Consider the following 13,549-nt stretch of genomic DNA (forward strand, 5'->3'; position numbering starts at 1 on the left):
CAGTGCCCATTTTCCACCACCACAAGAACAGCAATTTTATATTTTAGTCCTTGAAGTCCACTAAAAAAATCTTGACCATGAATGATTTTCAAGTCTTAATTTTTTATAATACAGCATCACAAAAATTTAAGTACTAATCACCTTCTATTATGGCAAATCACTCAAACAAAAAGCAAGTCTATATTTACTTTGAATTTATTTTCCAAGTAAAGAATGTACTGTCTAAAAGATAAAAGACAGGGGCAGAGAGAAAGTACAGTGGGAAAGGCACTTGCCTGGCACACAGCTGACCCTGGCATCCTATATGGTCCCCAGAGTCTGGCTAGGTGTGATCCCTGAGTACAGAGCCAGGAGAAAGCCCTGAGCACGACTAGGTGTGGCTCCCAAGCCAATAAATAAATAAGTAGAAATAAAGACAAGCTGAGTTCTTGCATTATCCAGCAACTGTGGGTAAATCAGATACTGATCTGGAATAGGGCTGGCTCCCCGCCCCCACACACCGGCAAAATTTGTAGACAAAGGTAAAATTGATGATGGAAACTGTTGACTAATTCTCAGAACAAAAAGATTCAATTAGCATACAATACCCTTTTGAAAAAAAGTGTGACAAACAGGTTTTCAGTGCAAAACCACAGGGAACATTTCTAACAATGTTGAGCCATTGGGGAACTTCAAAGAGGCCTTGCCAGCAAGCCAGTGAGAAATTCTGGCACACAGCTGTGTGACCCCTTCTTAGTCAATGCACGGACTGAGTTCCTTAGTGCCACAGAAGTACTTTAAGATAACCTATTTAATTCTGACTAGGTGTTTTTCGTTTTGTATTATGGCATCTCTTTATTTTTTTTTCTTTTTGGGTCACACCCAGGGATGCACAGGGGTTACTCATGGTGGTGCTCGAGGGACCATACGGGATGCTGGGAATGAAACTCAGGTCAGCCTCGAGCAAGGCAAATGCCCTACCCGCTGTACTACCGTTCCAGCAACCCCCCTTTAAAATTTTTTTAATTTTATTTATTTATTTGCTTTTTTGGGGTCACACCCAGCGATGCTCAGAGATCCTCCTGGCTCTGCACTCAGGAATTACTCCTGGTGGTGCTCAGGGGACCGTATGGGACGCTGGGAATTGAACCCAGGTGGTTCACATGCAAGGCAAATGCCCTACCCGCTTGCTATCACTCCGGCCCAGCATCTCTTTAGATATTAAGGAATACCTGATGTTCAAAGGGCCATACTTTGAGAAATACTGTGATTCCAAGGGTGCTGAGTTGGGCAACAATGACATGTTTCAGTGTCTCCAAGGAGAGGAATAAAGAAGAGACATATCCCATTTTTTGCTGTTCTTTGGATAGAGTTTGGAGTGCTGAAGTCCCACCCACCTTTTGTACAAATCATACGAAGGTCCAAAGGGCACGTGACACACATCACCATAGTTCTGACTGCACACACCCTAACAAGCCCACCTGCAAGTATTTAAAAGAGAACTGAAAAGACAGACAATACAAAAGGAACAACTCTGAAAAGATGAGAAATTACCAGTTACTACTGTTCTTTTCAAGGATTCCCCAGAGGTGGCCCAATGGGGTTCTCTGCAAATGACGGCACTGACTTAATCTGTTCTTTTCATTCTCCTAACTAGATGATCTCAGGTGTGTAGGAGTGATGTTATCTGCTTCTCCCAGGACAGCTGGCATCCTGCAGCAGTTATTGCCCGTTCTCAGAAACACCCGTGCAACCCCCATTTCCCTTGGGCTAGCAGAAACACCCGTGCAACCCTCAATTCCCTCGAGCTAGCTCCAGCTGAAGGGAGTATTTTTTTTTTTTTTTTTTGCTTTTTGGGTCATACCCGGTGATGCACAGGGATACTCCTGGCTCTGCACTCAGGAATTACTCCTGGCGGTGCTCGGGGGACCATATGGAATGCTGGGGATCGAACGTGGGTCGGCCACATGCAAGGCAAACACCCTACCCAGGGAATATTTCTGATGGAACAATTATGCCTCAAGGTAGAGGAGCAAAGGAAACTCTAGAAAAAAAAAATGGTAAAGTAGAAGTGGAAATAGGGGACACATACGTTGCAAACATCTGAGTTGGCCAAAATTTGAAATTAAATTTTCTAGCTCTGTAATTCAATTTTATCCTTCTTAAATCATTTTGAGGAATTTTTTTTTAAAAAACTACCATTTATAAAATTACCTCCCCCACTCCAATAGAGGGGATTTTATGGTTTAAATACTGTATGCTGAATATAATACATTGAGGGAAACCATTGGCAAGTGATGGGGAGTTTCCTAAATTCAGGACTCATGGGCCAGGTATAGAGCGTGATTTTAAAGTGGCTGGAGCGATAGCACAGCAGTAGGGCGTTTGCCTTGCACGCAGCCAACATGGCCGACCCGAGTTCGATTCCTCCGCCCCTCTCGGAGAGCCCGGCAAGCTACCGAGAGTATCTCGCCTGCACGGCAGAGCCTGGCAAGCTCCCCGTGACGTATTCGAGCCACATTTTCTCAATTTGGTAAGCCCACATCTTATAGCAACTTCTAAAAAAAGTTAATCCATAAACATCGTGAGTCTTGAATTGTAAATCTGATATTTGCTGTTAGAATGAAAAAGGCGTGCCTCAAACAGAAATGCACTCCATTTCCATCTTACGTACTTGTTGTTATCCAATATAAACATGAGCATTTCCGGCTGGAAAGACAATACATCGGGGAGGGCACTTGCCTTGCAAGAGGTCGCCCCAGATCAACCCTCAACATCCCAACTGGTCCCTCAAGTACCACCCAGGAGTGAGTCCCTGAGCACTGAGCAAGGACTATGCCCTGAGCATCACTGAGGATGGCCTAAAAAAAAAAATTTTTTTTAAAAGGACAGTTCAAAACCTTTTAAGACACCAGATAGAGGTGCAATAGAAAAGGACCATGTAAGAAACCCTGCTGGAGGTGCCAGGGGTGAGGAGGGGTGGGGTAGGGGGAGTACGGGAAGTCACTGCAACAGGATATACTGCAGGTACACGACCCTCTCTGGAAACTCGGACAGCAGCAAGACAGACATGCCTCAAAGAACAAAACACCGGGGAAGCACTGGTCGCCTTTTACATTGTCAGGAGAAAATACTCTTCAGTCTTTGGTGAAGGCAAAACCAGACATAAAAGGAGTTAAATAATTGGCGACTATGAAGTCAGATTTGTGAGGCACGAGATTCAATCCCTTTCCGGCACTATGCAAGTTTCTGGATTCTCTGTCAATTAGAAAAACCTGCTGAAAACCTAGATAAGGGTTTCCTCGTTGTTGATGTGAAGTGGGTGTGCTGTGACTTAATTAAAAAATGATTATATTTTTTAAAAATTGGACCCATGCCAGCAAAGTTCAGCATTAGCCCCAATGGAGCGATTCACAATGAGCTAAAGTCTGGGGGTGGTGTGGTGTGTGTGTGTGTGTGTGTGTGTTTGTGTGTGTGTGTGTGTGTGTGTTAAGGTTACTTTCTAAAAAAATGTAAATGAAAATCACTCTCAATATACTAAGAATGAGTTTACAAATGGAAATCTAAATTTAATGAGAGGACTTTTGGGCTTTGGGCTAAAATTTCATATCCAGGAAGAACAATTTTGGCAGTAACTCTGTTTTTATTGGTTTGTTTTGGGGCCACACCTGGCAGTGCCTAAGGGCTACTCCTGGCTCAGTGCTCAGAGGACCATCTGTGGCGCTAGGGGCCAGACTCAAGGTTCCTGCACATGAAGTATACTCTCCAATCCACTGGGCTATCTCCCTGACCTCTGCATCATTCCTGGATTGTCACAAACATTAACTCTTGATAAGAAGAATTCTGCTGAAACAATGTACATGGGGTAAGTATGGGGTAACAGATAGTGAATTTTTTCCTAATGGAAGATACCAAGCATTTTCTAATTTCCTATCTCCAACAATTCCCTAGGAATCCTGAAATGGGGGGAAAAAAAAAAGCAAACTTGCATCTAACTCCTGAACCAGAAAACCTTCGAAACAGTACAGAGTATTACTGCCTCTGGTGAAAAAAGGACAAATCTTTCTCCTGGTAAGTCTTTCTCCCGAGGCTTTAGTACAACTTGAAGGAAGACATTCTGATGCATCTCCCGGCGTCCTTGTTCAACGGTCAGGACTGCTGCTGAGAGGGGGTGAGTAACGATGCGGCCTGGCCACCTCCTTCCCACCTGGTCCCAGCCCTGAGCCTGGGATGGGCAGGGGGAGGGTGCAGAACTGCCCTGCAGAAGCACCTTCTTTGCACGCACAGCAGACTGTGCAGTTGGGGACAGGTTGCAACAGGCATTCAGAAGTACTAGCAAGAAGAGCATCCAGCTGAAGAGGAAGATGGGAGTGGAGAGTGCTTCACCAGCTCCTCCTGGCCACTGGCCACAACACCATTTCACGTGTGAGGAAGTCCAGGGAGAAGGAAAGAGCCTTTATTCCGGATCGCCTGTCCATGGAGACTTCCATATCCGATTTCCTCTCGAAGAGCAGAAGAAGCTCTATATCTGGACCCTTCTTTTTTTTTTCCTTTTTGGCGATGCTCAGGGCTTACTCCTGGCTTTGCACTCAGGAATTACTCCTGACGGTGCTGGGGACCATATGGGATGCTGGGGATAGAATCTGGGTCGGCCTCATGCAAGGCAAATGCCCTATCGTTCCAGCCTCCTTCTTCTTATTTAATGCTTGATCTCAGGCCAGAGAGAAGCATGAGAAAAGGGATCCAGGGTCAGAGAGATGGCTCCGGGAGCATCACCGGAAGTGGCTTTTGGGTTTGCCCCAGGGTCTGAATCTCCTCGCGGTGAGCAGCTGTGCCAGGCCACTGAGCAGCATCAGGAAGATGGTCATGCACATGACGATCACGTAGTTGCTGATGCTGGGGGAGAGACAAAGGCGTTATGGACGGGGGACATGGGTGGGGTAACCCAGCAAACTCCCTGAACGTTTTACCTGTTTCTACAAAAGCTACTCAATGACAAGGGAAGCTGACAAGTTCAAAAGAGAGAGAAAAATATTAAAATGAAATGGTTAGAGAAGTAGTGATGAGTATAAATACTTTGAAATAGCTCCGACAATTGTCACACGCCACAAAAATGTCTGATTAGTATCAGCATGGTCTGTGTCTTTGTTACCAGTGGAAACTGAACTCCAAAATCTTAGCTCTAGAAAAATAAAGATCCATCCCCTGCTCTAATCTGTGGACTTTCTGAATAATACTCACAGGACCTCCCAGATGTGCACAGCTTAAATATTCCGCTCATTCAGTGGACACTACTATCCTATATTTTGCTATAAGTTAAAAAATACTCTAACAGACTACCAGTCACAGAGAAAGAAAAATGTCATCTAAACTCAAATCCGGTGAAGTGAAAGTTTTAGTTAAGGAATCTAAACAAGAAAGCAAGGATGTGTCTTTCGGACACACAGCTACAGCCTCAAAGACTTTTTGAGAAAGAGAATAGTAGGTGCCATTAGGATGCCTCTAACACTCATCTCTCAGCAGCCCTAAATGCTCAGTTTCTCTCTTTAAACTCCATCATTGTACTGTCTACACAGAACGTGGCTCGAGATCAAATTCAGAGTTTGGGGACATGACACCTCCAGTGACTTGGGCAGCACTGCGCAGCTGCCCTAGGGCACAGGCGGGCACATCAGCTGTGTCCTGTGCCCGGCAGAGTCCCACCTGGGTCTCAGACTCCAGCAGATTCACCGGCCAGCCAGTGGGAGGGGACATCAACACCCCCCCCCCCCCCCACCGCCTCCCTTCCCTCCTCCAGGGGCTGGTGAAAGGAGTTCCCAGCCTGGACTGGCCCGAAGACACTCATGGGACATCTGGGAGGGTGACTGCTGGGCGCAGGGCAGCCCGGCCTGTCGCCCAGAGGGCCCGGGGTGTGGGGAAAGGTGGGGAACACAGTTCTCCCCCATTCTCATCAATTCCATGTCCCAGCCAAGCCGAGCGTCACCGTGCCTGGGTGGGGTCTTCAGCACCGGCCAAGAAGGAAGGGGTGAGGCCCCGAGTCAGTGTTTCTGTCTATTTGAATTAGGGTCATGCTACAGCTATTTGGGAAGCACCTCAACTGGAAAGCTTTATAACTCGGTAAGATTTTCTATGGATCGGCACTGACTGAGATATTTTTTCCCCTTCGGGTCACACAGAGGGTAGAGCGGTAGCACAGCGCGTAGGGTGTTTGCCTTGCACGAGGCCGACCTGGCCGACCCAAGTTCGATTCCTCCGGCCCCCCTGCATCCCCCCCCCCCCCCCGGAGAGACTGGCAAGCTACCGAGAGTATCTCGCCCGCACGGCAGAGCCTGGCAAGCTCCCTGTGATATATTTAATATGCCAAACATAGTAACAACAAGTCTCATAATGGAGACGTTACTGGGCCCACTCGAGCAAATCGATGAACAACGGGAGGACAGTGCAGTGCAGTGCTACATCCTTAAATTGCTAAACAAATATTATCAGTAATGTAAGTTTTTTTTTTAATTGTTATTTGTTGGGGCCAGTGCAATAGTATAGCGGGTAGGGCGTTTGCCTTGCACACTGCCGAGCCGGGTTTGATCCCCGGCATCCCATATGGTCCGCCAGCACCACCAGGAGTAATTTCTGAGTGCAGAGATAGGAGTAACCCCTAAGCATCGCTGGGTATGACCCAAAAAGGAAAAAAAAATGTTATTTGTTTTCACTGTAAATTTTTAAAAATAGGAGAATGGGCCTGGAATTTAAATCTACTTAATTTATGTTTATATATATTTTAACCCCAAGTGAGTATGATATAGATCTTACCACCATTTAATTATGTATCCAGGGAAGAAATAAAGTACTAATAATTAATTTATTTTTGAATAAAATTAACTGTAAGATTAGATTTGTTTACCAATCCTTGCTGGTAATAAATGACCTCAACTAATTTTTAACCAGATTCTTCTGAAAAACACATGCCATAGCTGATGAGATTAAAAGGTAAAGGTAAAGGCCCTCCCGTTGATCGTCGATTTGCTCGAGCGGGCCCAGTAACGTCTCCATTGGAGACTTTGTTGTTACTGTGTCTGGCATATCGAATACTCTCGGTAGCTTGCAGGGCTCTCCGAGAGGGGCGGAGGAATCGAACTCGGGGCGGCCATGTTGGCCGCTTGTAAGGCAAACGCCCTACCGCTGTGCTATGAGATTATGATACTTAAATTGTGAGTTATGCTGATATTTTCTCACACGGACACTGGTAAATGGGTGAAGAATCCTACTCGAAATGCCTTTCAAAGTGGGACAGCAAATTAATCACAGCACGGAAATGGCGGTAAAACAAGCTGTTAGAAAACTAGAAACCTAGAAAGGAGGAGGCAGTGACCTGGCAATGCCAAACAAAACTAATCAAAACAAAAACCCAAATGACAAAAGCCACTCTGGAGACGGGTACCCTGGTGAGGGGTGTGGCGTTGGAACTGTGTCCATGATAAACCATTATCAATGGTACTATAAACCAAAAATAAGAATTTAAAAAGGAAAAAATAATGTAAAGCAATGCCTTCAAGAGCCTCGAAGAAATAGCTAAGAGGACAAAGAACCTCCAGCTCTGGGCACATCTGATTCCACTGTTCTTCCTGCATTAACATATGCCTCAGAGACCTGGGCCCTACGCAAGCAGGATGAGAACGCTATTCAGGTCTCCCAAAGAAGAATAGAAAGAGCTATGCTTGGAATATCACGTTTCACTCAAATGAGAGAAAGAATCTGGAGTTCCGACATCCGTCGACGATCAAGAATCAGGGACGCTGTCTCATTTGCCAAGGTGTCAAAAATCAGATGGGCTGGTCACGTAATGAGATTTAAAGACGATCGCTGGACTAGAGCTGTTACCAACTGGATTCCACGGGATGTCAAAAGACTGCGTGGCCGCCCACCTACGAGATGGTCAGACTTCTTTGTCAAGATCCTGAATGATCAGTTTGAGGCTCTTCGTGTTCCTAAAATGAGCAGACACCATTGGGCTACACTAGCACGCGTCAGGGACGAATGGAGACGTTACTGGTGCCTGCTCGAGCAAATCTATAAGTAACGGGATGTCAAGTGATCAAGTGAATGTAACGCAAGACACACAAACAAAAAAGCATACTCTCTCTCCAACCAGGCAAACGACAGACCAGGAAAGCAGCAGCCTCCAAATGAAGAAAACTTTTGGACATTAACTGCTCCAGCAAAGGCCAGAAGGGGAGGCCCGGGGTGGGGTCGGAGCTGGCGGGCAGAGGTACTTTCCTCCAAACCCAGACGTCGGCAGAGACGAACATCCACCCCACCCGGCAGAAGTGAGGCTGAGTGGCAGAGGAGGGTAATGGGGTCATAGTTACCGTATATACCCACTCGCTGTCCACGTCCTACTCTAGGATTCGTGGGGGTCCCAGAGGAGCCTCCTCCTGCCCTTCCTAGCGGGGGAGGGTCAGAGGAGGGATAAGAGAGCCTGTTATTAAAGGGGAGCTGCTCCTCACCCCCACACACCAGGGCTGCTGAATTCTAGAGGGGAGACAATGCCCATCCCCTCCGGCTCTCCGAAGCACTAGCATGGGAAGCCTGCGATGATCTTTCAAGGTCAGACCCCAAACCAGGTGTTCTTGGTTTGCTCAGGCTTTGTTTTGGGGCATCCCTGGCTGTGCTCAGGAATCACCTCTGCTGGTGTGACTATATGTGGTGCCGGGGACCAAACCCAGCTGATTGTGGGCAAGAGAAGCACCTTCCCTGCTGTACTCTTATAAGCCCTATGATTTTTTTATGTATTATTTTGTTGTTCTTGTTAGCCAGACCAGGTTTTAATTGAAAACCATTTGGTATCAGAAGCAGGAAGATCTCAAATTGGATGAAACAAACAAAAAAGACAGTGATGTGAGCACCCAAGACAGATCTGTTAGAATCAGCACGCAGAACATTTTAAGTGGTCATGATAGAAACACTTCAGTGCTCAGATATAAACACACCTGATGGGGAAAAGGGAAAATAAAGCTTATACAAAGAAATGGGAAGAAGAGTCAAATGGAAAAGTTAGACTTAATACAACTGAAATAAATCACTCTATAGATGAGATCAAACACAGAACAAAGGGAACACAATGGCTAAGAAAAGACAATAGGAATCATCCAGCCTTGTACTGCAAGAGTACAGTGACTTAAAGAAGAACAGAATTGAGCAGAACTGTGAGCTATGGACTGTAACAAAAGACTGTGTATTGTGTTATCAGAGTTTCAGGGAAAAGAGGGAGAAAGTCAAGAGATTGCAGGAAAGCTGAGCTAATTGCACAAAGCGATCCACACATAAACAGAACTGCAGAAAAATAAAGGCAAGGAAGAGAATCTGAAAGCAGCAAGAGGGAAACAGCATTGTTGCTGGGCGGGGAGGGACATACAATTACAATGGCAGTGAATTTTTCAGCAGAAAATATGGCAGCCAGAGGGAAATGGCACACCATCCTTTAAGTGCTGAACGAAAAGGAACTGTCGGTTCAGATGAACGAGAAATCAAGATATATTCCAAGGGACAAAAACTAAGAGGATTTATTGCCTTCAGACCTACCCTGAAAGAATGAAGAGGTTCTCCAATCAGAAAAGAAAGGAGGAAAGGAATCAATGAAGGTAAAGAAAATTGGTAGAAAAATAATGAATACAGTAGACTTTTCTTTAGTTTTCTAAATTATGTTTGAAAGCTACAGCAAAAATCCTAAGGCTACTACTTATCAGACTAACTGGTAAAATGACCCAACCAGCAGATGGTACCTAGCTATGTGGATATATGTCTTAGAGCAACAATTTAAAAAGCCATAGAGGAGATATACTTTATTTATTTATTTATTATTTTTTAATGTAGGAGTACTGCTATTTATTCAGCCATTGATTACATTGATTGAACTGGGCATGAACTCCACAAGGAGAAATACTTTAAAATATACTTCTAATATATACTTGTACTATGTAAAAATGGAATTCTAGGAGCTGGAGCGATAGCTCAGTGGGTAGGGCATTTGCCTTGCACACGGCCAACCCAGGTTCGATTCCCAGCATTCCATATGGTCCCCTGAGCACTGCTAGGGGTAATTCCTGAGTGCAGAGCCAGGAGTAACCCCTGTGCATTGCCAGGTATGACCCAAAAAGCAAAATAAATAAATAAATAAATAAATAAAATGGAATTGTATAAAATATTCAAGTATCTCATAGACAGATTAGAAATATACTACAGAAAAAAAAAGAAAAATCTTAAATGTCAGGTATTACTTAAACCCGAACATATCATTAATTACATTGAATGTAAATAGTTGAATTGTATCAACTAAAAGCAGAGACTGGATTAAAAACCTGATAAAGGGGGTATACTGTCACCAGCAGGTCAACCTGTACCCGCGGGGCAAGTGCATCAGCAGCCTGATGGTGCCTTCAGGCTTCCTGATACCCCAAAATTGCCGCTGTGCCTTTGGCTGGGCCCCAACAACTTTGGGCCAGTTTACCAAGAAATTAAATGGCCAAAAGTCAGGTACGTGGGAGCCATGCCTACAAACCACCTCTGGTTCATCTATGCAAACCCATTTATTTCAGAGACCCATAGATAAACCTCGAAAGAGATCAAAAGCTGCAGTTAATCTCAGACCCGCGCATGGCTGAACAGACCAGGGTAAATCATAGGGGGGCAGGTTGGCCTGTGCCCACCCAAGCAAAGCCCCCTGCAGCAGCTTGCTTCCAGAATTCAAAATCACTGCCGTACCCCTGGCCTGACTCCACTATCTCAGGATGGACCTCACCAAGATACAATCTGCTGAAAATTCTGGTATGCGGGTTCTGTGACTGAAATCTCCAGGCTTTCTCAGGGTTGGGATGGGCCACCTGCCCCCACCTCCCTGTACTTCCAGAAGCCTCGAAAGTCACATCCACACCCTAACGCTGCCACCCAACTGAAAAGCTACTCCAGCCCCACAGTCCCGATAAAAATACTGAATATCCTGAACAAACACCATGACCTCTTAGCACCTGTATTGCAAACCATAATGCACAAAAGGAAAAAGACAGAGCAAGAAGGAAAGTGCCTCCCATAGAGGGAGGCTGTGGGTGGGGGGTGGGGGGCTGGTGGTGGGGAAACGGGGGACATTGGTGGTAGGAAATGTACACTGGTGGAGGGAGGGATTCTGGGCCATTGTATGACTGAAACCCAATTATGAACAGCTCTGTAATGGTCTATCTCACAGATATCCAATTAAAAAAATTTTTTAAAAGTAATGTGGAATTCATGCCCAATTCAATCAGTTTAATCAATGGCCAAATAAATAGCAGCATTCCTACATTAAAAAAATAAAGAAAAATAAAATATGGCTGTCAACTCCCTTTTTCTTCCTCTTCGGATAAAAAAAGCCTGATCAAGTAACATGCTGTCTCATTTTAATATAATGATATATTTCTATATCATATTAGGTGGAAAAGGAAACAATGAAGACACTATATCATGGAAACGTTAATTAAAATTCAATTAATTAGCGACAGCAAATAATATTAACATTAGAGAAGCTAAACATTAGAGCAAAGATAATTTCTAGAGACAGAACATTACCTAATGCTAAGAAGGTTCATTCCAAGGACTGGAGAGGCAGGACAAGGGCTCAGGCATCGCCTTGCAAATGATCAAGCCCACTTCAATCCCAGGCACCATTTATGGTACCCAGAGTACAACCAAGAGTGAGCTCTAAGCACAGAGAGTAAGCTGGGAGTACGCCTTGAGTATTTTCAGTATATTTTTGGGACCCAAAATCCAAAAAGAAAGAAAAAGAGAAAAAGGTTCACTTCACCAAGAGGATACAGCCATGGTAAATGTTTGTCTCAACTAACAGAGCTACAAAATTTGCAAAGCACAAATTGACAGGAAGGAAGAGAGAAATAAATGCACAATTATAGCTGAGACTTCAGTATCTTTCTCTCAACAATTGCTAGCGTTACTAGATTAAATATCAGCAAAGATACCAATAAACTTAATAATCCACTAACCTACAGGTCATGACAAACAATTATAATATACTCAACCAACAAATGACAGCAGAGTATTTGCAAGTGTTTATGCAATATTTTCTAAGGAGCAGGTCAGGAGCTGCCTGGGGCTGGGTAGGAGAAAGCAGACTGTTATTTATTCATTATCAGGCCCAGGAATCTTCAGGGTGACAGAAATATTAAAAAACTCAAGTGTGATAATGATTCACAACTTCAGTGAAAGTGGTTTAAAATTACTTATATCATTTGAAGCCTTAAAACTCTGTGAAATGTAAATTATACCTCAATAACACTGTAAAAGGAAAAGGAAAAAAAGATCACATTCTAGGACAGTTTTATTCTGCTACATTTTGCGATCATTTTTATGCCTTTTGTCAATCACTTTTAGCATTTTAGGTTATTTTAAAGTATTAAAATAAGCCTTGATTGCTTTACAAAGTAAGTTCTGTAAAACCAATAGGCAACCCCGCCTCTGGTTTAGTGAGTCTATTTGTAAAAGAGACAGATCGCTTATCTCCTTGCAGTGGCCTGAAATTACTGGCTCTTGGCTCATTGACGCTAACGTTATTGGCAGGGAGCAGTTAAAAAGCTCATCATTCTCATGAAAAGGGGCCACGAGGCATTCAGCCTGGGAGACACCCATCCATCACGCCTGGGTGTCATCTCAGTCCGGGATGCGATGGAGATGGAAAAGGAGCCCCGAATCCCCTTTTCCCCTCAGCGGTGCTGGACATCACTGCAACCTGCCGTTCTGCAAGTGTACGCGAAGGTGTGCGATGGGAAAGGTGTGTGATGGCCCAGGGTCTGTGTGCAGGGACATAGAGAATCATCGGACAGGGCCCTGCAGCCCTGTACAATGGGCAAAAAAAGGTTGCTGGTACTTTTCATTCGTGGGAATGAGCAACGGAAACGTGTACCTGTCAGAAGTACGGGGAGGAGGAAGCGTGAGAATCACCGGCTTAGTATTCATTGTCAGGGTACGGATCTTTTATAGCTATTATATTTAGGGTAGTGTTGACAATGCTCATGCGTTTTTATAGAAGCTACCAGAAAAGATCATTTCAGTTGTGATCTGTATTTTAATAAGGTATAACAATAGTGCACGTCAGAAATGATCAAAGTCCAAATGAACACCCGGCTGAAATCAAACGAGGGCTCTAACTAATGATGCTGAGTTTCTTCACCTCCTGCCAAAAATAGTTAGAGCATCCATTTGTAAAGGTTTTTAGAGCTAGTAAAGTTACCTCAGAGGATTTTTTCCCCTCCCATTTAAAATATGCACTTCTTTTAGTAGGCCATATAAAAGACAATGCTCTGTAAAGTTCCCTGCTGTGAATATGCCCTGCTAGAAATGAAGGAAGAGCTAAGCAATCAAGAGAGGAAGAGGCCGGGAGGCAGACACAGAGCAGCGGTGAGAGTGTGAACCACCCAGTGTGGCCCTGGGCACTGAACAATCAGCATCCTCGGGCCCTGGCACTGAACCATTGGCCAAGTTGCTTGGCTCAGAACAGCAGGTGGGAAGCAAATAAAAAATGCAAAAAAAAAAA

General features: G+C 44.5%; 1 protein-coding gene across 1 annotated transcript in view; it reads right to left on the reverse strand.

Moving 5' to 3' along the window:
- Positions 1–4,293: 4,293 nt before the first annotated feature.
- PIGN (phosphatidylinositol glycan anchor biosynthesis class N) overlaps positions 4,294–13,549 on the reverse strand; it is a 121,359-nt gene continuing 112,103 nt past the window's right edge. Inside the window, exon 30 of the mRNA XM_056106954.1 lies at positions 4,294–4,875. Within this exon, the coding sequence (XP_055962929.1) occupies positions 4,752–4,875 (124 nt within the window). The 3' untranslated portion in view covers positions 4,294–4,751. The remainder of the gene's footprint in view (positions 4,876–13,549) is intronic.

The sequence above is a fragment of the Sorex fumeus genome, unplaced genomic scaffold (genome assembly GCF_029834395.1).
Source record: "Sorex fumeus unplaced genomic scaffold, SorFum_2.1 ptg000151l, whole genome shotgun sequence".
Taxonomy (NCBI): Eukaryota; Metazoa; Chordata; class Mammalia; order Eulipotyphla; family Soricidae; genus Sorex; species Sorex fumeus.